Source organism: Triturus cristatus, chromosome 3_2 (genome assembly GCF_964204655.1).
Source record: "Triturus cristatus chromosome 3_2, aTriCri1.1, whole genome shotgun sequence".
Lineage (NCBI taxonomy): Eukaryota > Metazoa > Chordata > Amphibia > Caudata > Salamandridae > Triturus > Triturus cristatus.
In genome coordinates, this window is record NC_140584.1 from 818,120,211 (window position 1) to 818,147,834 (window position 27,624).

Below are 27,624 nucleotides of genomic sequence, written 5' to 3' on the forward strand. Positions count from 1 at the left end.
TCCGCCTCGCTGCCTGCACTGCAGTGAGGCAAGCAGGCTGGTTTGGTTAGCCTGCCTGTGAGCACCCACTTTTTAAAGACAGATGTTCGCCTGGGAAACAAGTCTGTATGCTGCCCAAAAACACATGTGGAGGGCAGAGGTGAAAATGATTATTTTTATTCCAGCTGCGGCCCCAGCCAGTTCAAAAATATGGTCTTCCGTGCCAATGACATACATGCCAATAGACCCGATTCAGGCGGGAGACTCACGATTTTGAAGTAAAAAAAATTGCTTTATTTTGAGTGTCTCCCGAATGCAATTTCCTCTGCTTAAATAGAAATTAATAGGGAAAATACATTCTTTTAAAAAAAATCTCCCTCTTCTAAAATGATAGCATGTATGCGAGATAGCAAACTTCTGTAGTAGGGGATCTCTGTGTATAGGGAAGGCATGGCTTGGCAGTTCGGGCTGGACTGTTCCCATGAGGCATAGGGTCAGACTGCTTTGCATATGGCCATGTCTGAACTGGGGTGGCAGAGTGGGCTAAAGAACGGTGATGGATCAAACCCAGATCTGTTGACTGGGTGTGAGTGTTTGATTGGTTCTGATGCTCCGGGATCAAACCCAGATCTGTTGACTGGGTGTGAGTGTTTGATTGGTTCTGATGCTCCGTCCATCACCACCCCCTTTTGTACCGCTTTGTTCGCCATAAGTTGGCAGGGTATGCTTAGACGTGAGTCCCTTGCTCACTTTGCCACTGGATTCAAGCAAGCCTGGCTGAAGACGGCTGAAATGCCAGAAACCGGTCCTAGGAAGCTTGTTTCCGGGCCAGGGAAGGCATGGCTTGGCAGTTCGGGCTGGACTGTTCCCATGAGGCACAGGGTCAGACTGATTTGCATATGGCCATGTCTGAACTGGGGTGGCAGAGTGGGCTAAAGAACGGTGATGGATCAAACCCAGATCTGTTGACTGGGTGTGAGTGTTTGATTGGTTCTGATGCTCCGTCCATCACCACCCCCTTTTGTACCGCTTTGTTCACCATAAGTTGGCAGGGTATGCTCAGACGTGAGTCCCTTGCTCACTTTGCCACTGGATTCAAGCAAGCCTGGCTGAAATAGCAGAAACCGGTCCTAGGAAGCTTGTTTCCGGTCCAGGGAAGGCATGGCTTGGCAGTTCGGGCTGGACTGTTCCCATGAGGCACAGGGTCAGACTGATTTGTATATGGCCATGTCTGAACTGGGGTGGCAGAGTGGGCTAAAGAACGGTGATGGATCAAACCCAGATCTGTTGACTGGGTGTGAGTGTTTGATTGGTTCTGATGCTCCGTCCATCACCACCCCCTTTTGTACCGCTTTGTTCGCCATAAGTTGGCAGGGTATGCTCAGACGTGAGTCCCTTGCTCACTTTGCCACTGGATTCAAGCAAGCCTGGCTGAAGACGGCTGAAATGCCAGAAACCGGTCCTAGGAAGCTTGTTTCCGGTCCAGGGAAGGCATGGCTTGGCAGTTCGGGCTGGACTGTTCCCATGAGGCACAGGGTCAGACTGATTTGCATATGGCCATGTCTGAACTGGGGTGGCAGAGTGGGCGAAAGAACGGTGATGGATCAAACCCAGATCTGTTGACTGGGTGTGAGTGTTTGATTGGTTCTGATGCTCCGTCCATCACCACCCCCTTTTGTACCGGATCTCTGTGTATAGTCATAATCTAGTGAATAGTCCTGCCCATGTGCGTGGACCCCGGAGCAATAAAAATAATCTCTTAAGTTGTCAAGCCATGCAGACCTGCATCTACACTTAAGAGAGAATTCAAAGACAGATAATGCAGCCTATATCCACAGGCTACACTGTCCAGTACTTCAACTAGAAAATTCCACCAACATCCACAAACAGCACTGCCTGCCCAGCTTTTTCCACAGAGAAAAACCTGCCTCTACCAGCAAAAGCCTCTGGAATGATAGAGAGGGAGGAATTGACAGACAAGCCCCATAGGCTGCCATTATGTGGCTCAGAACAGGATACTGTGCCTTTAAGAAAACTTTCCAGAACTTTTCCAGTATCCCCGAATGCACAGCAGGTCCCTTTTACTTTCAGTTCTTTTTTCCGGCTCCTGCTAACAGGACCCTGGAGCATTGAGCTCTCCCTTTTCAAGGGTTTATGTGGATTTGTTCACTTTTCAAGTGCTATATTAAGTACCTTGTTGCCTTCCTTCTTGTGTGTGCTCTGCGTGGTCAACATGCCTGGCTTGTTTGACAAATGCCAAGAGTGCGAGAGAAAGAAGGCCAAGTCGGACCCACACAGGGTGTGCATCGTCTGCCTTCCCCAGTCCCACGTTCCAGAGGAGTGTGACTTTTGCCAATCTTTCTCAGCCAGGACCCTGAAGGAAAGGATGAAGATCAGGCTCCTAGGCCTGGAGGACAGAAGGCTGAGGGCACAAGGTGGGTCAGGACGGGCTGATTCTGCCCATGCTGAGGCCACTGGGGGGCTCCCTGTGAGAAGTTGGCCTGATGTATGATGTCACTAGTTCTAGTGTACACCTTATATCAGTCCAAACAACCCTTATGGTGATTGGTTGTAAAGTCAACCTTATAGACCAGCTATCCTAGTGGTAGCATGGACAAGAGCAGTCTAAGCCTAAACTCTGAATGGCATGTGAAGCCAGCTGTGATACCATATATAATCCCTTGAATACCAAATGAAAGGACACCACAACAGATATATATATAAAATAAAGTGTATTTATTCTAGTCAAACCCTCAGCACTCTTTATGAGATTCGAGGTAAGTACAACACAGTCTTATTCAAGCATACATTAAGTCACACAGGTAAGTAATACAGTTAGGCCCTAGGGGCCACGCAAACCATATACTAAAGAAGTGGTATAAGGACCACTGTCACGGAAATAGAATAGGCCTAGGCCTAGGGAATCGCTGGGGCTACACTACACTATCAACAGTTAGGAAGTGGGGGGCCCACGGGATTCAGGTGCAGAGTGGAAACACTCACGCGTAATGCGTATAATCGATAGAAATAGTACAGTTCTGAAATAAGCAGTTTTAGGACACTTCTGAAGCAACTAGGAAGTCGAGACTCGGAAACTAGACCCTAGGATAGTCACTACCCTTGTGAGCACCGAAGTACCCAAGTTACCTAGCCCACAGGCTGCGGGTGCATAGGTGTGAACTTGCGTCGGGTTTCGTCGTGGACTTCTATGGATGCCTGAAGGAAAGTTGCTGACAGGCAGTCAGTGCAGAGTGTCCGGTGGATCCCAAGGCCGGGATCAAGAAGGAAGAAAACCTGCAAGCAGAAGGGACAGAGTCAAGGTCACTAGCCAGTGACCACGTGGAACCAGGAAGGAACCAGGCGATGTCGTGAAGATTGCAGGTGAAGGGTTAAGCTTGTCGCAGCCGCCACAGGTACCAGGAGACGTCGAGGACGACCAGGACCAGGAGGCGAGCTGTCCCACGAAGGCTCTTGCTGTCGGCGTCGTCAAAGTCGAACTAGGACTCACCAAGCCTTGGCAAGCGGAACCCACGAAGAACGGAGGACTTGCTTCTGGTGCAGACCAGGAAGGTCTGGGGTGCTTCTCTTTTGCAAAGAAGTGGGAGCTAGTCTGGAGGAGCCAAACCAGCAGTGAAGATTCAAAGGTGTGTCGTCGCAGAGGCCGCTAGCCAACGGGCAAGCAACCGGACAGACGCGGCAAGCAGGAAAATGCAGAAGGGCCCCACGCAGGACTCGTGGAGTGTGGGGGGCTGATCTTCGGTGCAGATGATGCTTGGGGTTGGGGCTTCTCAATCCCCGGTGCACAACTTCGAGGGTACCTCAGAAGCTGCGCTGGAAGATACTCGCCACTTTTCCCAGGTAGCCGGTCCCACGTCTCTTGTCGCCTCCACGGATCTCAGCTCGGCTGTGGATGTGGATCAGGGTCGGAGAAGTCTGGAAGTCAAGGCTCTGGTCGGGCTCTGCAGTCGGTCCCTCGTAGGACTTAAGCAAAGCAGAGGGTAAGTCTCTTGATGGTGCCTGTTTGCACAGGGTAGCCACTCCTTGGCCACAAGGGAGATTATTCAGTCTTCTTCTTTCGTCGAATGTCGAAGGTCCAGAGTTTCTGTTCAAGTTGCAGGTTCAGGATAATCTAATCTCCTGGGGCCCAGCTACCACTCTTATACTAATCTGGGGGGCTGGGTTGCCTGCTAGGTCACGCCTTATGGGTGGGACCTGGGAGTGGGGTGGTTACACCCCCTTCCCTTTGTCCAGTTTCGCGCCAGGACTGGGGCTGGAGTGCCCCAGCACCGGTTTGAACTGGACTATGCATGGGACATCTTGTGTGCCCCAGGCATGTCTCATTCCTTTCAGCCCTCCCTGCCCCAATACACTAAAGTCTGTCTGGGGAGGTGCTAGCACCTCCCCAAGCAGGAAACCTATTGTCCAAGCCTCCCTTGCCGGGATCACTCCCAGCAGCAGGAGGTCAGACTCGTGTCTGTGGCAGCAGCATTCATTTTGTGATGCTGAGGCTTTGGTTAGAGTTAAACAGCAAAGTAGGATTTTAACATGTCTCTCCCTCTAGAAGGGAGGAATAATATCCTCATCACCAGAAATGGTATGGGGGTATTATTCCAAAGTGTTAGACACCTTACACGACATGTTTTGATAAAGCCAAACCATAGTTACCATAACCGTTTAAGATTATAAGGCACTTTAAGAGTATATGGTAGGCTATATCATAGAACAGCTATAAGGACATGGTTCCGAAAGCTGCAGACAGGCTCAGCTCATGCTAGAGCACCATCTCACATGTTGCCAAGCACTCTGCCTCCAGGATTGTTAAGGCCTGCCATAGGAGTGGCTGATAGGTACACATGTGTCTATATTGATGGTAGATATAGGTATACTATATCTAAGCAAGGGGTGATTACACGACCTTGCCCCAGCTGAGTGATCAGCCAGTTGTGTCTGATTGGAAGGCCAGACCAGGGGTGGCATAATACATGCTGCAGCCCCTGGGAGGCCTAGAGTACACCTATGCCCTGGGTACCTAGGGTACACTGTACAGGGTCCAATAAGGTGATCCTTACCAATTGTGTATGTGCCTAGGGTACATGGAGTCCATTATAAAGAGAGAGCAGACAGCCTGAGACCCTGAATGGCAGGATCTCAGGCCAACTAACTCGAAAAACCAGCTAGACACTCGGCAAAAAGTTGGGGGTAACCATAGTCAGATATCCACCTTCCTACACTCCCCAGGGGCAGGAAGCCCAGCAAACGTCCCCATTCTCCGTCGACTACGGCATCGAGGGAGATGGCTGCAGTCTGCTCACCGTCTCCCCAGGGCTCTGGGGAGAAACGGCGTCGACGGCCGATGTCGAGGGAGCTGAGTAGCCCGCCGTCGACGACGACAGCATCTTCGTCGATGCCGTCGACTTCTCCGTCGAGTCATCGGCGTCGAGAACAGGCCCGGCGTAGGCGCTCGCCGTCGAGGCGAGGTCGCCGTTCGCCGTTGGCAAACAGGAGACGGTCACCGTCGAGGGGATCCCCGACGTCGAGGACCTGTCCCAGGCGTTCGCCGTCGAGGAGGCGTTCGCCGTCGAGGCGGTCGCCGTCGAGGAGGCGTTCGCCGTCGAGGCGGTCGCCGTCGAGGAGGCGTTCATCGACACCGAGGCAGCGCAGGAGGAGTCCTGACGCCAGGAGTTCCTCGGGGTCACAAAGGAAGAGGACGGAGTCACCGGGCTCGGTGTACTCAGTGGTGTATACACCTCCTAAGCCTAAGTCGCCATCCTTTCCTCCTTTGCCAAGGGAGCCCTCACCGCGGATCCCTACGCCACCGCCTCCGTCACCACTACCTCCTCCTCCTCCTCATACTATTCCGCCTCACACACCGCCGGGCCCCCCGGTGGCCCCGCCACGGTCGGTGTCGTTGCCTAGGTATCCGCCGCCGCCGAAGAGAACTCCGAAGCGGCCGAAGCCCAGCAGATCGCGCTCCCGCTCCGGACGGAGAGGAAGATCACGGAGCCGTGGACGGTCGGCACCGACATCTCGGCGACGCCGCAGGAGGCGCAGCCCCAGATCCCGCACCCAATCGTCTGCCAGGGACTACTCGCCGACGCTGTCGGACTCGCCAAGGTCGGGAGTATCGCCTGTCGACGATATAGTCTCCTTCCAGGAGGTGCTACTGAGGGGTGCGGCCAAGCTAGGGATCACGGTGACGGTGCCAACACCTACGACGTCCGTGATCTTCGAGACGCTGCACAAGAAGCACCTGTCTCGCCCCCTGCTGCCACTAGTGCCGGGATTGGTGGAGCCCGCTATGGAGTTGTTCCTCACTCCGGCGGTGACGAAACCAGCCCCCTCTAGGCTCCTGAAGAAGTATCGGGCGCCGGAATCGGACCCGACCTTTCTGAGGATGGACCCGAAACCGGACTCGGTCATTGTGACGGCGGCAAGGAAGCAGCATGCTACCACTCCTTCCTCGACAGTGCCGCCTGATAAGGATAGCCGTTGGCTAGACTCGGCGGGCAGAAAGGTCTGTGGGACGGCTTCTACCACCATGAAGGCGGCAAGTGCCGAGGCTCTGTTGGGAAGCTACGACCGTGCCCTGTGGGAGTCTCTCCAGCAGTACGCGGAGCTGCTGCCTCTCGACAAAAAGGAGGACTTTCTAGAGACTTTGCGTGAGGGGATGCTGGTGTCAAATCAGATTATCAGCGCGGCGGCAGATCTGTCTCACATGGATATTGTCATGGCATCAACCAACGGCGTCACGCTTGGCTTCGCCTTACCTCACTCAAACCGGAGGCACAACAAAGAGTTGCCAACCTGCCTTTCTCGGGGGAAACCCTGTTCGGCAAGCATGCGGACGACGAAATGGCCCGCATGAAGATGGAGGCAGAGACTAAGACGGCTGTCGGGTTAGAGAAGCCTGAGAAGAAAAAGCGCCCATTCCAGAGACGGTTTGGGGCTGCAGGCAGAGGGCGTGGGCAGGCCTCGGGACAGCAGCATCAACAGCAGCAGCAGTTCCGGAAACCCTTACAGAAGCGCCAGAAGGGTAGAGGAGGCCAGCAGTCCGCTACAGCGACCAAGGGACCAGCTGGGTCTCGGCCCTGAGTGATTACTTCCCCTGCAACCGTTACCCACTCCAGTGGGGGGAAGCGTTCAATCTTTTCTGGCAGAGTGGAGAAAAATTACTCAGGACAAGTGGGTGCTGAATATTGTTTGCAATGGATACAGTCTTCGGTTCATCAGCCCGCCTCCAGCGATTCCGCCGGTAAGCTCACAGTATCAACTGCGAGAGCTCCAGGCGGAGGCAGACATCCTGTTGAGGAAAAAGGCGGTGGAAGACGTACCTCTGTCTCAAAGGGGAAGAGGTCTGTACTCTCGGTTCTTCCTGGTTCGCAAGAAGGACAAGAACGAGTTCAGGCCCATTCTGGATTTGCGGCAAGCAAACAAATGGATTCGCAGAGAGAAATTCCGCATGCTATCGTTGCATCAGATTTACCCTCAACTGCAACGGGGAGACTGGCTCTCTGCCATAGACCTACAGGATGCGTACTTCCATGTGCCCATTGCACAGAAGCACAGGAAGTTCCTGCGATTCCAAGTCGACGCCAATCATTATCAATACACAGTACTGCCATTCGGGCTAAAGTCTGCGCCCAGGACCTTCTCGAAGTGCATGGCAGTGGTAGCTGCACACCTGCGGAGGAACAAGGTGTTTGTCTACCCGTACCTGGACGATTGGTTGATCAAGGCCTTCTCCTTCTCGGAAGCACAGGCGCACTTCCAGAAGACGTGCGTTCTCTTGAACAAGCTGGGGTTACACGTCAACATGTCCAAGTCTGTCCCGACTCCGGTCCAGTGCATACAGTACTTGGGGGCCTCCATCAATACGTTGTCGGCAAGCGTGTCTCTTTCGGAGGAGAGACGGTTATCACTCCTTCGGAAGGCTCAGGTCCTTATGACCGCTCCATCGACGACAGTGAGGAAGGTGTCTTCACTGCTGGGATCGATGGCCTCATGTATCTTCCTCACGCACGGCTGCACATGAGACCACTGCAGGAGTGCTTGGAGGATCAATGGGATCAGAGGACAGGTTATTGGGACGACAAGATACGGCTGTCTCTGCATGCTCTTCAGTCTCTGAAGTGGTGGTGTTCGGCGGAAAATCTCCTCAGGGGGGTTCACTTCCACAATGACATTCCCACTAAGAGTATCGTGACGGATGCGTCTCTCCAAGGCTGGGGAGCGCATTCCGGAGACTTACAGATACAAGGAAAGTGGTCCCCGGTGGAGTCGACGTACCACATCAATTTCCTGGAACTCAGAGCCGTTTACTTGGCATTGAAGGCCTTCCATCCGTCCTTCCAGACCACCTCGTTGCTTGTACAGACGGACAATACAACCACGATGTATTACATAAACAAGCAGGGGGGGGGTCGAGATCGCGCACCCTGTCGCGGGAGGCGCAGTCGAACTGGCACTGGCGTCTAGCCCGGGGACTGACGATTACGGCCACGCATCTGCCAAGTGTGCAGAATGTTCAGGTGGACGCACTGAGCAGACTGATTCAGGAAAAGCACGAATGGGTCATAAACGACGAAGTACTAGGGGACGTCTTCGCAAGGTGGGGGACCCCAGACGTAGATCTGTTCGCCACCGCCGAAAACAGCAAATGCCGAGACTTCGCATCCAGGTACTACCAGTCCGGGGCGCGGATGATCCTGATTGCCCCGGAATGGCCCAGACAGTGGTGGTTCACGGACCTGCTTCACCGGTCTCTCCTTCCTCACATACGACTGCCGTGCAGGCCGGACCTTCTCACGAAGTTCGGGGGGCAGTTGGTGCACCCCAACCTCTCGTCTTTGAGTTTGGCGGCATGGCTCCTGAGATATTGCAGTATGGCCATCTGAATCTACCAGCAGATTGTATGGATATACTGAAGGAGGCTAAGCGACCTTCCACTAGGACGTCCTATGCTTACAAGTTGGAGAGATTCAGCATCTGGTGCAAGTCCAAGCACTTTGACCCGACGACATGTAAGGAAGATGTCATCCTTCCGTACCTTTTGCATTTGGCGCAGTCTGGCCTTAATTTCCATTCCATTAAGGTTCATCTCGCTGCTTTGACTGCTTACAGGAAATGCCCTTCACAGACTTCCTTCTTTCAGATCCCTATGATCAAGGATTTTTTGGAAGGCTTGAAGAAAGTGTTCCCTCCTGTCAGACTTCCCTCGCCTTCCTGGGAATTGAATGTGGTGCTGTCCAGATTGATGAAGGAGCCTTTTGAACCTATTCACAAGGCTTCGTTGCAGTACCTGTCTTGGAAGGCGGCGTTCCTAGTGGCCATTACATCGGCCCGCAGGGTGAGTGAACTTCAGGCGTTGTGTTGCCAAGAACCTTATACGGTATTTCATGCTGCTAAGGTTGTTATGCGTACTCACCCTAAATTTCTTCCTAAGGTTATATCTGATTTTCATGTCAACCAGACCATAACTTTACCTACGTTTTTTGAGAATCCCTCTTCTCCAGCGGAAAGGTCTCTACATTCCCTGGACGTTAGGAGGGTGTTGAAGTTTTATCTTGATAAGACCAAGGATATTCGTAGGTCAGACCAATTGTTTATCAATTATGGATCAGTCAGGACCGGTCTTGGTACCTTCTAACAGTCCATCTCTCGGTGGATTGTGTCCTGTATACAATTGTGTTACCAAAAGGCTAATAAGACCTTAGGGGGTAAACCTAAGGCTCATTCCACCAGGGGCAAAGCTGCCACGACTGCTTTGCTGCGTAATGTTCCGATTGCAGAAATCTGCAAGGCGGCCACTTGGAGGTCGGTCCATACCTTTGCTGAGCATTACTGTCTGGACACGGATGCCAGGGCAGATGCTCAGGTTGGGCAGGCTTCGCTGCGAAATTTGTTCGCACAGTAGTGGTATTATTTTGTAATCTTCTCCACCGCCGTTTTGGTGTGGGGATGGGCTTGCCATTCTATTCACTAGATTATGACTATACACAGAGATCCCGTACTACAGAAGGAGTAGTTTCTTTTCTGTAACTCCAGTTCTGTAGTAGGGGTATCTCTGTTATAGTCATAAGCGCCCGCCCTCCTCCCGGGTGGAGAGATAAATGTTAATGTAAGGAATGCTACAGGTCTGGCGTGTTACGTCTTCAAAAAGAACTGAAAGTAAAAGGGACCTGCTGTGCATTCTGGGATACTGGAAAAGTTCTGGAAAGTTTTCTTAAAGGCACAGTATCCTGTTCTGAGCCACATAATGGCAACCTATGGGGCTTGTCTGTCCATTCCTCCCTCTCTATCATTCCAGAGGCTTTTGCTGGTAGAGGCAGGTTTTTCTCTGTGGAAAAAGCTGGGCAGGCAGTGCTGTTTGTGGATGTTGGTGGAATTTTCTAGTTGAAGTACTGGACAGTGTAGCCTGTGAATATAGGCTGCATTATCTGTCTTTGAATTCTCTCTTAAGTGTAGATGCAGGTCTGCATGGCTTGACAACTTAAGAGATTATTTTTATTGCTGGCTCCGGGGTCCACGCACATGGGCGGGACTATTCACTAGATTATGACTATAACAGAGATACCCCTACTACAGAACTGGAGTTACAGAAAAGAAACTACTCCTTCTCCGGTGTTAGCTCATGCTTTGACATGGCATAGCAAACAAAAAATGACACGCACCGCATCAAACCCTTGGTGGAATTGACAAAACACCAATAGGCAAGGTTCAGTCTCTAAATCCACATGAGAAGCCAGAGCACTGTGACCAGGGCCGAACTTGGACAGCAAACCAGCCCTGGCAATTGGCAATTATGTTAGGCCGGGAGAGGAGGGGGGGAGTGCTGGTAGAAATCACTGCTGCTGCTTTTGTTACAGGTGGCCGATATTGCAGTCCTGCTGCAAAAACGTCCCCCAGTAACAAAAAGTCCCCCACCGGTCTAAAACCGGCCTCCACCCTTCCGGCCTACCGGGAATATGCTCTATGCCCACTCCGGCCCTGACTGTTGCTGCTGGCAGATCTGGATTGATAGTTTCGTCGTGAGCTCCTGCACTCGCATGGACCACATAATCCCCTCACTCATCTGGGGGAGGGATTGCCTTTCAAGTGGGTGATCATTATTTTCCTGGCCTGCAGCGTGGTGCATAAATTCATGCAATCATGTGCAAATTATTATATTAAGATTGCGGAAGCCACTGTTGGGAGAACAGATCATACAGCTGGGCAGCACACGATGTTTGCTGCTTTAAATGTATTACAGCCTCGTGCGTACCTTGGGTGGTCCCTGGGGTGCCAACATTTTTGCGGGACTAATGTATTTTAGTGCGGTGAAGTGGACAGGACTGCTGTGAAAGTCTCAGGGGTGGCTCCTCCTCTATGGCAGAGGAGTGTCTCCCCACTGCTCTGAGAGGGCTGGGCTGGGGTCGGAGCCCGGGAGGCGTGGTGAGTGCACACTCTCAAAGTTCTCATGACTTCTTGGCCCGGCCTAAGCGTCATGCACACTTAACATGTTCCCCACCAGGCTGCATTACACAGCCTGGTGAGGAAAATACCCTGGCCCCCAGTTCACATGTTAGCGCTGAACCACAGCGCTCAGATCAATCAAATATTTTTTTGTTACTTTTTTTTAACCCCCCCCCCCCCCTCCCCCTTCAGCTCCCCTGCCCCCCAAACCCCTTCCGCAACCACGTTCCCTACCAGCCACCTCTGTAAAGTCTGTATCTGAAACAGACAATTAGTTATGGATTCCTCACTTTAGAATTACCCCCAGGCGTCAGACTGGATCCGGAGAATCTTTTCTTCAGCGGTACACCTGCGTGTAGGTAGATCGTCTTTGGCGTCATGGTCGACATCGCGGTATCTACTTAGATGCCGCTCCTGCGCACTGACGTCAGTTCTTTCTTTTTCATGCCAGCCAGCGCAGATCCGCAGAGAGCGGTACCTCGAGTCACTATTTTACTCTATTTTTGCGACTTTTTGTCAACGTCTTTTTGAGTCTTTACAACTCCTGGTGCACAGGGATGTCATCTCGGTGGACCGGCTACAAGCCTTGTGGCTCCTGCCACAAGCCGATGTTAGTGACTGACCCCCATCTTGAATGTCTCTGGTGCCTGGAGCGCGACCACGACCCAAAGTCGTGCTCCGACTGCCAGACCATGGCCCGAAGCTTCTGGAGGCCCGGCAGTTGGCTTCGCGCCGATCGAGGTCCCGGTCGAGAGGTTGGTCGCCGGACCGGTCGCGGAGTCATCACCACCATTCCTCGCCGAAGTCTTCGTCTTCGGGTAAGTCGTAGCACAAAAAGAAGGCTAAGAAGCCGCTTCACTCTTCGCGTTCTCCCTGTTCGCCAGGCGACGTGACACGGGATGCGGATGGTTGTCGTCTGGCTCTGCCTGTTGTTTCGACTCCGAACCTCCGTCCGGGGGGACCCTGCCCAACTTCGTAGTTTTTACGAAGACCTCCATTCTATTTTTGGGCAGCCCGACTCCACTGGCGTGCCTTCGGACCCCGCAGACACGGCTGGGGCTCTAGGCCTTCGATGCCAGTGGCTTCGGCTCCGGCACCTCAGGGCCCCCAGGGATCTAGGCCTGGATCCGGATCCAATGAGGACACAGAGCTGGACCAACGTCGCCCGACGGTACTTTTGTACCCCCATGTCTCTTGGGCCGTTACTCACATTCTGTGTGGGACACGGTCACGCAGGTGCTGCCATAGTGGCCGGAGGAGGCCCGGGCCGTGCTCTCCCGTGCAGTTGCCGAAGGGAGAGACACAGCGAAGTTCGCCATACGATGTGGGCTGGACACCGCCGACTCGCTAGGCAGGACAATTTCAACGTCAGTAGCTCTACGACGCCATGCCTAGCCGAGGTCCACTGGCTTTTCGGGGGATGTCCAAGCTACACTTTTGGACAAGCCCTTTGATGGCCGTCGCTTGTTTGGCGACAAAGCAGACAACGGGCTTGAGCGCTTTAAGGACTCCAGGGCTATGGCCAGGTCCTTGGTCTTCGCTTCCACCTCTCGCCCTGCGCAGTCTGCTTTTCGCCCCTTTCGTGGCTACGGAAGGGGCACCCCACCACGTTCCATCTAGAGCCACAGGCTTGCGCAAGTTGTCCAGCCTCTGCGCGCCCGGGGACTTGGAACCCACCATCGTGGGTCTGGGGTACAGCGGGCAGGCCAGTTCACCAGCGCCCCCTCTGCAGCAGCCTCCAAGCCCTCCTAGTCTGACCTTTCAGGGCCAGCATTCGCCAGTGGGCGGCAGGATTCGCCATCACCTCCCCAACTGTCTCAACATCACGTCGGGCAGGTGGGTTTTGCAGATAGTCCGAAGGGGCTACTCCCTCCCCTTCGAGACTACCCCTCCATCCATACCATCTCAAATCCATTGCATGTCGGAGGATCACTTGGCCCTTCTCCAACAGAAAGTTATGCCTCTCTTGGCCCAAGGAGCCATTGAGCGAGTTTCTGCCCCAGAAGTAGGTTGTGGTTATTATTCCCACTACTTTCTGGGGCCCAAGAAGGACAAGGGCAAGGGCCTATCTTGGATCTCAGGAACGTCAACCACTTCCCCCAGAAGGAGAAGTTCAAAATGTTGACACTGGCTCAGGTTTGTTACATCCCCCACTCACCTGAAAACCAGGAACCACAGGAATGAAGAGAGCCCCTCCTCTCACCTCTGGGCCAATCCTGCACACAGACTACCACAGTATGGGCAATTGGTCCCAAGGGCAAAGGGAAGAGAAATACACCACCCCGGGTGTTCTGGGAATTGAGGGAAAGGTACTAGGCGTGATGTCAGATCGTGGCGTGGACAGGAGGAAGGGATATACAGACAGCGTCTGTAAGGTAGCCGTAGAGAAGGTAGGAACAGCTTTAGGTCAGCAAGACAGAAGCAATAGAAGGACTTTAGGGCGAAAACAAAAGGGGCGGGAACACACTCTAGTCAAAGTCACTTTCCTGAAAAAGGGTTGTAGAAGAAAAAGAAAGAAAACACACGCACCATGAATGACACAGCATGGTAGCGTATTAGTCCAATCTCGTTGAATTAAATATACTTTTCCAGGGGGCATAGTCATTCTTCATGGAAGCTGCGCATAAGGGACGGATGGTATCTGGAAAGGAAAAAGAACTCCCTACAAAGTAGTGCAATAGGATCTTGCACAGTCGTGAATAAAACAAAGGGAAATGTCACTGCTCACATTCTACATGGGTGGGAATTTTCAACTCGCATTGGAGGCGGTGCCGCGCGGTGTAATTACCACAAGCTGAGGCTGCCGGCTCCAGCCGCGCACCTCAATGGAAGGTGACGGGTCAAGCGATCGTGGTCGGCAACAAGAAAGCACTCGTGGCTCCTGCCGCGTTAAACTAATGCACTTGCGGCTCCTGCCGCGTTAAAGAAATCACTTGCGGCTGCTGCCGCGTTAAAGAAATCACCCGCGGCTTCTGCCGCATCGGGAAATGCACTTGTGGCTCCTGCAGCGTTAAAGGAATCTCTTGCGGCTTCTGCCGCCACATCGGAAAATGCACTTGCAGCTCCTGCCGTGTTAATGGAATTACTCGCGGCTTCTGTCGCGTCGGGAAATGCACAAGGGAGAGGGAGAGAGGCACGCTCCTGCGTCCTCTCGGAATTGACAATTATTTTTAAAAAATGGGTCAAAGGAGAGACACGCTTCTGTGTTCTCTCGAGCCTGGAGTCAGAGCTGGAAGTTTAAAGAGAGGCACGCTCCTGCGTCCTCTCGGGCCGGGAATCCTGGTGCAGTAAAGCCAAGCACCAGTGTCAGGTATGGGAGGCATTTAAATAGCAACCGCCCCTTACCACCTGACGTGCTACAACCAATGCCAGTGGAGAGGAGAGAAAAGAAAGGGAAAAAAGGGGGAAAAAAAGACAAGAGACAGAAGGCAGTATCATGCACCGGGCATGAAAAGGTAAAGTGGTAACAAGGTCCTGTCTGCCCTTGACCCTGGAGACTGGATGGTAGCGTTGTACTTACAGGACGCTTATTTTCTCATCTCGGTCCTGCTGGCCCATCGGCGTTACCTACGGTTCACGGTAGGTCACGAGCACTTTCAGTTTACCATGCTGCCATTTGGTCTTACCAGCGCCCCTTGGGTGTTCACGAAAGTGATGGCGTTGGTCGCAGCTCATCTGCGCAGATCAGGGGTTCCAGTCTTCCCCTATCTCGACGACTGGCTGTTGAAGGCAGGCTCGCCCCAGGCTGTCATCTCCGACCTCCAGACTACGGCCGACGTCTTGCATTCGCTGGGGTTCACCATCAATGTGCTGAAGTCACACCTGATTCCCTCTCCTTTTCATCTGAGTGGTTATGGACACAGCGCAGTTTCGGGCTTATCCTCCCGAGCAGCGAGTGCGGGTTATTCGGGCTATGATTCAGATCTTTTAGCCTCTATCCCGGATTTCAGTCAGGATGACCCTGAGGCTACTGGGCCTCATGGCCTCCTGCATCCTGCTGGTGGACTATGCCAGGTGGCATATGCGGGCTTTGCAGTGGGACCTCAAGTTCCAGTGGGCACAGCATCAGGGGAATCTTTCTGATTGCATCCAGATCTCGAAGGGCACTGCACAGTAATTGCAGACGTGGCTAACGACCCAGGATTGGGTCAACAGCAGGTCCCTCTCCCTTCCCTAGCCAGAGTTCAGAGGGGTGACAGATGCATTACTTCTGGGGTGGGGCAGCCACATGGGAGAGGCGGAGTAGATCAGATGCCTCTGGTCTCTGGCGGAGTCCAGGCTCCACATCAACCTTCTGGAGCTTCAGGCGATCCATCTTGCACTGAAGGTATTCCTTCCTTCTGTCAAATGGAGAGTAGTACAGGTGTTCACATACAACACCACCGCCATGTGGTACTGCAACAAACAGGGCGGGATGGGGTCGTGGACCCTAGTAGAGAGGAGATGGCCTAATGGCTAGGGCGGTCGACCTCGAAGCTAGGGAACCGGGTTCGAGTCTCGGCATGGACGCTCAACATCCTGTGATACTGGGCAAATCACTTAATCTCCCCGTGCCTAACAAAAGAATTAATGTGTCCTCATGTAAAGCAACTGGTGCTTGTGTAAAGCGCTCTGATACCCGATACCCTCGGGTCAAGTTCGCACTATATAAACTCTGGGGGGAGGGAGAGAAACGTCAGGAGGCACTTTGTCTCTGGAAGTGGGTGGGACATCAGGGCATGTCCCTGGTGGTTCAACACCCGGCAAGTTCTCTGAACGCCAGGGCGGAAAAACTCAGCCACCGGTGCATGATGGATCACAAATGGCGTCTTCACTCAGAGATGATGCAAGGTCTCTTTCAACGGTGGGGCGAGATTTGGCTAGATCTATTTCCCACCGAAGAGAACGCGCAATGTCAGCAGTTCTGCGTGTTGGAATTTACAGGGCAGCACTCGCTCTGCAACGCTTTTCGTCGCGAGTGGAGTTGCAGTCTTCTATACGCCTTTCCGCCTATACCACTTCTACACAGGGAGCTGAAGAAGATCAAGCGCGACCGTGCCCAAGTCATTATTGTGGCCCCGGACTGGGCACGGAGAGTCTGGTATCCCGAGCTCTTGCACATGGCCATCAATCCTTCGGTCAGACTGCCCCTTCGAGAGGATCTTCTGTCGCAGCAGCAGGGGACGGTTATCCACTCAAACCTGTGCAGCCTCCATCTCCTTGCGTGGAGATTGAGTGGTGACAGCTGACGGCTTTAGACCTTCCTAACGTAGTCTGTAATGTTATCTTGGCAGCCAAGAGTCCCTCCACCAAAACGGTATACGCCTGTAGATGGAACAAGTTTGTGGCATGGTGTGCAGCAAAGGTTGTGGAGTCCCTTTCTGCTCCCCTTTCAGAAGTTCTCCTCTTCATTCTCTCTTTGGCCCAGCAGGGCTCTGCTCTGGGCACTCTAAAAAGCTATCTTTCGGCCATTTCGGCCTTTCTTCGGCTTCCTGACCAGCCTTCTCTTTTCAGGTCCCCTATTGTAAATTGCTTCCTTAAGGGCATTACTCACTTGTATCCTCCAATTCCTTTTGTAATGCCCCAGTGGGACTTGAACCTGGTTCTGACCTATCTTATATGCACTTCTTTCGAGCCGCTATATAACTGCCCTCTCAGACTTCTGACACTTAAAACTGCCTTTCTGGTCGTCATCACCTCTGCTTGCATGGTGAGTGAGCTTCAGGTTCTTCCTTTAAAACCTCCTTTCCTGGCTGTTTATCCGGACAAAGTTGTCCTTCGCACTAGACCTTCTTTCCTTCCCAAAGTGGTTACCTCTTTCTATAAAGGACAGACCATCACTTTGCCCACCTTCTTCCCACCCCCACACCCTTCTAAAGAGGAGGAGATGCTCCACCTTCTGGATCCAAAATGTGCCCTTTCATACTATCTGGATCGCACAAAAGAGTTCCGGGTGGATGACCAGCTCTTTGTTGGCTATGTGGGGGCCAAGAAAGGTCGGGCAGTGCATAAAACGGACCATCTCTCAATGGGTCGTTCTTTGCATCTAAATATACTATTCCTTAGCGAAAAAGGAACCTCCAGTGGGTCTGTTTGCCCATTCCACCAGAGCCACGGCAGCCACTACTGCCTTGGGACGTGGAGTTCTCCTTCATGACATCTGCCAGGCAGCTATGTGGGCTTCATTGCTCACATGTTTACCAAACACTACTGCCTGGACAGCCAAGTTCGGAGATACAGCTTCTTTGGCCATTCAGTTCTTCAGGAATTTGTGTTGTGAACTTAGTTCGCAGACCCACTTCTGGGTTGGTATCTATTCTAAGGTGAGGAATCCATAACTAATTGTCTCTTTCAGATGAACAAGTTACTTACCTTCGGTAACAATATGTCTGTAAGAGACATAGATTAGTTATGGATTCCTCACCCCCCCATCCATCCTCCCTGTTCTGCGAACTGACTTCTAGGGGAAGGGACTCCCCTTCAGGGTGCTAGTTTTGTGCACCAGTGGTCAGTGTCTTGCATGACTCTGTGCTTCTGGCGTGGAATGTTGTGTAAAGAACTGACATCAGGGCGCTGGGGCGGCGTCTAAGTAGGTCCTGCGACGTCATTCCAGCGACCGCAACGTCAACGACGAATGCGGGGTCGACCAACGCCACCTACCAACGCGCAGGGGTACTGCTGAAGAAAAAATTCTCCAGATCCAGTCTGATGCCTGGGGGTAATTATAAGGTGAGGAATTCATAACTAATCTATGTCTCTTACAGATATATTGTTACCGAAGGTAAGTAACTTGTTCAGTAATGCTATATGGTCTTCTGTGAACTTATCCCCTTATACTGTCCAAAGTTTCATAAAGCTGACATGAAGAAATTTGTCTAAGTATTTTATTACATCTGTGTGCTAACAACCCTTCTGGCTAGGTTGTCATTATGAATTGGTATGAAAAGTCCAACAGTCTTGACTAAGCAGTAAAACTGAATTTCAAAGGAGTCCCTAAAGTGCACAGTGTAGCACCTACCTGCTTGCTTAGCCATTCGATTTTACAAAACCGGAAAAGTTGTGAGTGGCCATATTTCCCACTGAGTTCTTAGTAGCGTGGAGGTAGGCTAAGGGACTGACTGACACTTCAAGGTAACGCATTCAAAATAAAGTAAATAAATGATTAAATAACAAAAGGGCCTGCCTTTACTCTTAGCATGAATTATTATTTTTGTCATTGTCTCAAAGATTCATTCTTATTGCTTCTCTACCTTCTAATGTGAGAGATTATCTTGTTCATAGGCAAGGCTTAAGGCTTGTTTACCCAATTTAAGTCTTTTATATCTTGCATTTTAGTCAATATACACTTTTAAAAAAATACTTTCTGTAATTGCAGCTATGCCACAGGAGAGGTTTACGAAGGGTGCTTCCAAGATAACATGCGTCACGGGCATGGCATGCTGCGCAGTGGCAAGTTAACCTCCTTCTCACCCAGCATGTTCATCGGTCAGTGGGTGATGGACAAAAAGACGGGCTATGGTGTCTTTGATGACATCACAAGGTAATGTGTTTACAACAATATGGCTGGATGGCTTCATTCAGGTGTTTTTATAGATTTCCCTTCATATATGTAATATATGTGAGCAGAAAGTTATTCCCCCAGAAACAGTACCAGTACAAACGTAGGGTTACAGTTAGTTTCTGCTACTAGACTGCTGTTCATAGCTCTTGGGTTGAAAAGGGCGAGAACTGTGGGGAGAAATGGGGAGAATCAAAATGGTGATAGTTTTATGATTAAGGGGTTCAGACTTAAATATCATGTGACAAGGACTTTTAAACTTAATTTGCAATATAAAGTGTGTGTCCTTTCTGCCATTATTCAACTAGACTGCTATTTAAATGCGTGTTTGAGCAACTCTTTTTTTTCCGAGGTTTTGGGGCAGCAATATGGTTTGCTTGTGCTCTTAGAATTGAACTTAGAAGGTCTCAGGATATTGAGTTCTTTGCTGTTTGAAATTCTATAATGGATTGTTTGTGTTGCTCGAGGAGATTACTTGTTATCACAGTACTTGCTCAGATGAGTGTGGGTCAGCCTGAGAGACAACACAAAAAGTTTTCCATATCCTAATTTAACTTTACCTTTAATTAGCCACCTGGAAACTCCTCCTGCAGGTTCCCCAGTTCACCCCGTTTGACTCATTGACAATATGAAGGTCTTTGGAGAGGATACAGAATGCATTTCTTTCCCTGCTCAGCTGCTAATTAATGTGGAAACGTTCTGTGGTGCTCCCTGGCATGTAAGCATGCAGATCTTTGGAACAGGTGCACTTTCTTTCTCAAGTCAAACTGATATCAGCTGGCCTTGTTTAAAGACTATTTATAGATTTACTCATCGATTGTACTCAGTGCAAGACTGGGACGCGGAACTGGCCTTGGCGTCGCTGGATATCACCAAGTCTTTTAACATGCTGGATTGGACGTACTTGGAGGTGGGTTGAAGAGGATGTGATCCAGGACTTACTTTCATGCTTGGGTCAAATTGCTCCACGACAAATCCCAGGGCCGGGGTGAGGAGTGGGAGAGATGTGTCCGAGACCTTGGAGGTGCAGCATGGCACCAGGCACCTTGCCACTCCTATTTTGGTTAGTGTTGAAAACGCTTGCCGTGAAACTCGAGGGAGTGCTGAGGGATTAGGGAATCCGATTGGGAGACACCACCCATGTGCTTTGTGTCTACCAGATGATGCCCTATTTTACTTATTGAGGCCGAGAGAGTCTGTGCCAGGCTTATTAGCACTCTTAGATGAATTTGGCAAAACTATGCTATTCCCCTAGGGAGCCTTTGCATCGAACTAGGCAGGTTGCCTGCCCAACCTTGGCCTTCACAGGGAGGTGGACAAATTCAGATATCTCGCCATAAGAGCAGCATGTACGGCCTAGAACCAGTATGCCGTTTATGTTGATAGGGTGATGCATGGGTTGCAATCGTCCATCTAGTTTTGGGCCAAATTGCCCTTGTCAAGATGGGGAGGGTTGCCGTTGCCAAGATGGTGTTTTTCCCCAGGTGCCCTAATGTGATGCATCACTCTTTATTTCCCCTACGTCGGGCCACTTTCAAACAAATAAACAATTTATTGGCATCGCTGGTATGGGCAGGAAAGAGAAGCTGTGTGGCTCTCAACACCTTGGATTGAGATCAGGAGGAGGGTGGGCTGTAGCGTTATCTTATTATAAAGCACATGTTCAACATGCAGGAAAATGGATGGCCGAAACAGATAATCGTGAGAAACGGTTGCTATGAAGGACATGCAAGGACACACCCTTACTGAAGCTTTTGATGAGGTGCTCAAACGTGGTAATAGAATTCCTCCTTCTGGTCTACCTAACTTTGAGAACAAATAATCTCCAGGGTCCTTCGGCACCCCCCTTCTCCAGAGACCTGGACTTGTGGGTACTGAAAACATTTAAAGACATAAGTTTTACCATGTCTATTGCGTGCTGGCAGGAGGAAGGGTGTTCACTGCTAGGTGATCTCTATCCTGAGAAATGTTTTAAATTTTCCAGGAGGCATGTGAAATTTTCTCTGTGGTTGAGGGCCACTACATACAATATGCTAAAATCACACGAACCGCTAGATAAATTTGAACTGAATTTCCACAGCCGATTTCCCGATCAGAGACCCTACGGGGCACATGCATCAATGTAGGCAATTGCGATTCCGAAATTGTGATTATTAAGGAATCACAATTATGGAGTCGCAATTGCCTATGCATGTAGGTTTCCCTAAAATATTAGCGATTCCTACATATTCTCACATAGACATACAAATTAACTGAGGCCTTAAAAATATGGGGAGGAGGATGGGGGACATAATAACAATGTTTGAAGAGGCTGGGAATGTAGGAGGGAAATAGCTGACTACACCCAGTGCAGTTGAAGGAGTACGCTATTAATCCCTGGAAATAAGTGATTGGTGAGGGCATCTTTGGGAGGGCTTTGGTGGGGATATAAGGTAGATCCATGGACAATCGCCAGGATGAGTCTCTTACTGACAAGTAACCATGTGGGACAAGTGTTATGTTATAATGAACGGACAACGAGGGATCACACATCAATGGATAGGGATAACATATCAGTAACAGGACACTGGGAGGGAGAAGAGATGAGCATCACAATCTTTTCAGTTTTTTGTATTTGTTCGTTGTATATGATTACCGCCTCAGTAACATAAAACAATCTTGCTAAAATGGCCTCAAACTCCAGTTTCGTATGAAAACTCAAGATGTAGAGTTTTCCACCCAGAATACAGAGATACTTGCACTTCAGTGGACCCACAATACAAGCACAATTGACAAGTGCCCACATGGACCAAGATTTCCCTGTGAGCTCCAGAGACCAAGTTGGAATGTAGGAAATCTCATGAATGGCACACACTTTATTTTTGTGTCCTGTTTTTTTCTTAAAGCAGTCCTGTGATGGAGGCACTCTTGAGCATGAAATGCCTGTGAGCAGCCAACCAAGGTGATAGGGCACAATAAACAAAGATAAAGTTAGAAATGGAACTTTGTATTTGAAGAACCCAACAGGGTTAGAAATCACCAATATATACAAGAGCTACTGTTTGCTAATTTACATCACAATACGACTATCAAGCCATGCCCACAATTTCATTAGATACCCCCAAAGTACACTAGCTTAACTTTAAGGAAGCTGAACTCACTAGGGCACTCCTAGGGTTTTTCTTAAGTTTCTGTCAGACTGACATGCAGCAGGGGTTCCTCCCTATGGGCGGAGATTTCATTACTATTTTATTTCTCAATTGACCTGAGCTGAGTGGAAGCGCTGGGCCGAGCCATAGATGCTGAGTGGCAGCTAGGACCAGTTTTTATACTGCGCAAGTCACTTGGCTAGCTGTCTTGTGAAGGCCAGCCTGACATGCGCAATGTGAACCTCTCCACCTAGCATTCTTGGACAGCTGGTTGGAGAGCAGGCACAGACCCCTGTGCCTGCTTGAGCGTCGAGCCAGCCAGCTGCAACCAATCCTGGCGCTGCTCTCATGCTGCTATCATTATCAGCAGCATTAGGTCAGCGTCTGGATTCGTGGAGTGGAGTTGGCAGAGGCACCAGAAGGACGCAGGCTGACTCAGGAGGACCAGTGAATCTCAGGGCCTGGCGTGACCACCCCTCAGAAATACTGTTAGGATAAGAGCGGAGGACCTGAGGAGCGCTCAGCGGCATCACACAAACCTGTCTGACAGGTGACTTTACCCAGGTCCGCAGGCCTTACAAATGTACTGGCCTAGCTGCAAGCCAGGCACTATTGTAGTCCGTGTGTTGGGCGGTGTCACTGGGATACGGGGGGAGAAAGTGGTGCTGCACTTCTTAATATTCTTCCATTTGAGCGCCTAAGGGTCCTGGCCTGGGCCACCATGTGCCCTTTCATAGCTCCCACAGCATACTACACACCAGGGCCTCACTCTAAGTCAGTTGCACGTATTACTCTGGGCATCAACTGATTACAGGGAAACGAGAGCAGCCGTAACTGGTGCCCTGGAGTGACCAGTGTGTAGGGAAGAATCTCCTGTACTAGAAACTATCAGAACTCTCTCCGCCTTATCGTCACTTCCGGTCCTGACTCTGCTTGCGCTGACCACCGCGTCTGGTGTGCCGGTAAGTGACCTTGGGACAGCTTTGCCATGCAAGGAGAGAGGACACTGACGTCAAATTATGCACATACTGTGAGTGCGCTCTGCTCCCACTCTGTCATATATCCCCGCAGGAGTGGCAGTAGGGCAAGTTAGTTTGGCACACCCACAGTATCCCAACGGATCAGTGTGATACGAGCGTTCCCAACCAGAGAATCCGCCCCATATAATATATAATTCATGTAGTCTTCTGATAGCTTGACTATTTTTTGCAGTTGGTTTTGTTTTGTGCGAACTCGACCTGAAGCTATGGGAGAGCTTTACATGAGCGCCGGTTACATAAGTCATTATTTTTATTCACGGAGAGATTAAGTGATTTGGCCAGAATCACATGATATTGAGCCGACACTATAACCTGATTCCCCAGTTCCCAAATGGGCACATAAGGGACCCCACACCCTCTGACGCATCACTGCACATAAAAAGGATCGACTTCAACAGTTGTTTGTGTCACGCAAGTGCTGCCAGCCTGCAAGAGCAAAGCCAATACAGCTTGGCTTACCCACAGCCAGCGTTCAAGTACATACAAAATATGGAAGCTGTGCTTTGATCCTGAGTGTAAGGGGGACGGGACCAGAAATGTGGCTTTTATTTACCTTTCACCCACTTACATATAAAATATAAGGCACACGCCTTAAATTCAAAATAAATGCAATTTAAAGTAATTGTTGGAATTGCACTATTTTAAGTTATGACAACTCAGTTGCCATCACAGCTGGTCTGCAGACAGTTGACAGGCACTTGCAGTATGGTCACTTCCTCGTGGAGGTCCTGGCTGACATGCAGTCACGGAGCTGGTTTTGTTGCTGGTAAAAGTTTTGTCTCTAATTTTGTTTTCTTGGTTTTACTTCGTACTCTGCTTTTAACCAAGACTTCCCTTATTTTCTACTCTGATCATCTGCATTACAATCTCCAAAACAAAAACCTACATACTGCAGTTCTCTGCATTGTAATTGCACCTACATAGTGCTTACTATCCCTGGCGAGGTGCTGAAGTTCTTTATGGCAAGAAACCACGCAGCCCACGGCACCTTGGCTGCTGAGGCCAACATACACTTGTGAACACGCCGGCTAGGATGACATAGTGGAGCATGTATATTACAATGCAGCCTCCTAGCTATGTCTTGTCAGCAATTCTGACATATACCCCAGGCCTAACTCTTTTAAAACAAGCATTGGCATAGCCAATAGGTCTCGCCTTTGGGACCTTATAAGTGCTTAGCCATGCAACAGTTGATGTTGTTGCACCAAGGATATTGTGCTGCATAACTAAATACTTATAAGGTCCCAAATGCGAGACCTATTGGCTATGCCAATGCTTGTTTACATTTATTTACAATACAGTGGCAGTTGTGGCAAGGTGTAAGGCATGGCTAAGGAATAGGTGGTCCTTAGCATGGTGTTTCAAGTGTGTATAGTGGGTTTTGTGAGCTTATTATCCAGATGAAAGAAGATGCCTCAATGGTGATGTGGTTAGATGATTCATAAAAGAAGTTGGAGCTACTCAGAGGATCTGAAACTTCAGTGGGCACACTGGGGTCTGGGTATGGTTAGAAGGTGAAATGTCTGCTGGCCGGGAGTGGGTGTGCTGTCCGCGCAAGAGAGACCACTGAAGATATATTGTAGTAAAAAGCTTATACTTAGCTCTGTGTTTAGTAAATATCCATCCTGCATTTGCTCTGTGTTTAGTAAATATCCATCCTGCAGGGTGTTTCTAAAGTGAAGTTGACGATTGCCGTTCCCATAAATATGCAGTGCTATTCATGCCTGAGCACCAGTGTTAAAACTGGCACAAGTGGGATTTGCGTCCATGAAAGCATTTTCGTACACTAGCTAAACGCAAATCGTGCTTCCTCTTATTTTGCATTCTCCATTACCAACAACCTTCAGACTACAACCCTATGAACAAGCATTTGCAATGCAAATAGGTCTCGCATTTGTGAGTTAGAGCTATTGACGTTGTAAATGGCAATTTCTTTTTTACCTACACGTTTTATTTTTGGAGTGAATGTATGTAGTGTGCAAAATCCCTTGGAAAGGTCCTGCACTTCGTAATAAATATATTGAAAAAGACGCAGTGTGGATTGTGTCAACAATTGCTTGGTACGTACCTCATAGGTAAAGTGTCGCCACACATGCACACCGTGGTGCTTTAATAATTCGAAACTCATTAATAAAAGTAGTGCTTACAGACTAAACAACGCGATCGGGATCGGAGTATGTGAATCCCGGCTTCTCTTTCATTTTCTGGACTATTTGACTCACTATCCTGCGTCTTGGTTATCGCCAAAACACTGGGAGGCAATGAAGTTTGCCAACGGGGCAGGGGTAGGGGGGCCTCGGGGGTCCATGAAAATGTATTCATTGCCTAGTTGTCAAAGGTCGCCCGGTTCTATTAGTTAAAAGAGTGCAGATTTCATTAAGAGTACTTTACTCACATCTATTAGGAAATCGACATTAACTAAACAAAATGCCAGAATGCGTGTCAGTTTTCACAGTGTTTTAGACAGTACTGGTTGCTTGGTTTCATTGCATTAATTTTTGTATTTACTCTTTTACACAGCATCCAAAGTAGGTTACCTAACCGCAAAGCCCCAAGTTGTTAAATGACCCATAGAAGGGAGTCTTTTACAGTTGAGTAAATGTGTCCAAATGTAGTTTTGGTAGTGCCATGGAATGATCAGCCAATGAGGTACTCGATGAGCAGTTATTTAACTACACATTCAAAACGTACGGTATTGTGGCTGTTGTTTGTTTGTACCCAACCACCTTTTGAATGTGTTTATTAACACAGAGGTTCATCTACCAGACAGTGCTCACAGAGGGGCGACTAAAGCACAGAACAAAATGTATTCATTTATCCTGAGTGTGAAGGCACCCGGATGGACTAGGTGCCCGCCCAGAGAGGCTAGGGATCCTAGTTCTTCTACAGACTCTGCCGTGCTTCTCTGCACCAGCAGGGTACAGCTCAGAATCTGCCGCTTCTGCTAAGAATAGGTGAGGGGGATGAGGTTGGGGCATGCGGGAGTTGCCGGAAGATTTCCAGGTTATTGAAAGTGATGATTCTGACGTGAGGCAATGGAGACTGACTTTGACTGTTTGTCTGCACCAGTCTATTTTTCTACCATCTACCGGGCTCACTGTCATGTATCCATTCATCTCTCTTTGCTAGAGGTGTGCAAGCCAATATATTAATTAGCAGGTAGAGCCAGCCAGAGAAGAGCCAAGCGTATACGAGGTAGTGGGCGAGACGTGAAAATGATTGGCATGTTAATCATACAGTATACATGATGTTTATGTGCGATAATGTCTCTTCAGAATTCAAAAAAGTGCATTTCTTTAGCGCGTCACCTCAGTACACAAGATTATAGCACTGAATTGAAAAGACGTTATTAAGAGTGCTTGTTTTAAGCATGAGCTAAAACACTGCCGCTCCTCCTGACCGAATACAATGCCATTTGTGAACTAAGAGGCGTCAGTTGCCATGCATACCCCGAATGTTGCCTAGAGTCTTATTATATTTAGAGTAACATTAAAATCTAGTTCATTAAACAAGAGAAGTTTTTGTACAGCACGCATCTTGAACACGCATATTTCAAGTTGGCAATAATAAAGATGAAAACGGAAGTGTCGGCAAGCAAGAAAACATGAACGAGTGTGGGGGGGGGAAGGGGCAGGCTGGTTGAAAAGTCACAGACTGAGGGAGGGGGCGATGGGATGGGGAGACAGGGAAGAAAATAGTGTTAGGAGTAAAGGGGCCAATAGCCATGGCAGGATACAAATGAAGAATGAGGAGGGGCTCTCATAACTCAAGCCAATCGGAAGGCAGCATTTAAGACAAAAGCCAATGGGCAGAGTGTGGGAGGAACTTCCACGAAGCTTCCACACCACAATATATACTGCATGCTTTGCAAAGCGATGGCAGCGCATGCGCGCTGCAGTGCTAGACGAGGCCTAAAAGAAAATAGTGCTAGGAGTAAAGGGGCCAATAGCCATGGCAGGATACAAATGAAGAATGAGGAGGGGCTCTCATACCTCAAGCCAATCGGAAGGCAGCATGTAAGACAAAAGCCAATGGGCAGAGAGTGGGTGGAGCTTCCACACTACAGTATATACTGCATGCGTCGCAAAGCGATGGCAGCTCATTCGCGCTGCAACGCTAGGTGAGACCTAAAAATGGGTAAGAAAGTACCCAAGTAAGAACAAATCATTTGCATACTATATTCCCCATGTTAACACACCAAGTGTTAACTGAGTGCAAAAATGAACTCTGGGCCCAACACGAACGTTATTTGCACTGGGGAGGTTGTATTCATGTTTTTTACACCAAGGTATAAATTGTCCTAATAGTGTTTGTGTGGTAAAGTTAAATGCATCTGCTCTCTTTTTAGCACTAGCAAGAACGCTTTTTTTAAACTTTTAATTTATTAACTGTTCTTAACGGCCAAAACGATAAAGAACGGGAAGAATAGGATGCAACAGCGGGCAACAGTGGTTTCAGGTTCCTCTATGCACTCAATTCAGTTAATATC

General features: G+C 49.8%; 1 protein-coding gene across 2 annotated transcripts in view; it reads left to right on the top strand.

The window, feature by feature from the left end:
- Positions 1-27,624, top strand: part of ALS2 (alsin Rho guanine nucleotide exchange factor ALS2) — a 1,262,853-nt gene that overhangs the window by 791,709 nt on the left and 443,520 nt on the right. For both annotated transcript variants that reach the window (XM_085648975.1, XM_085648976.1), the window contains exon 21: positions 18,785-18,949. In XM_085648975.1, coding sequence (XP_085505101.1) covers positions 18,785-18,949 — 165 coding nt within the window. The remainder of the gene's footprint in view (positions 1-18,784; positions 18,950-27,624) is intronic.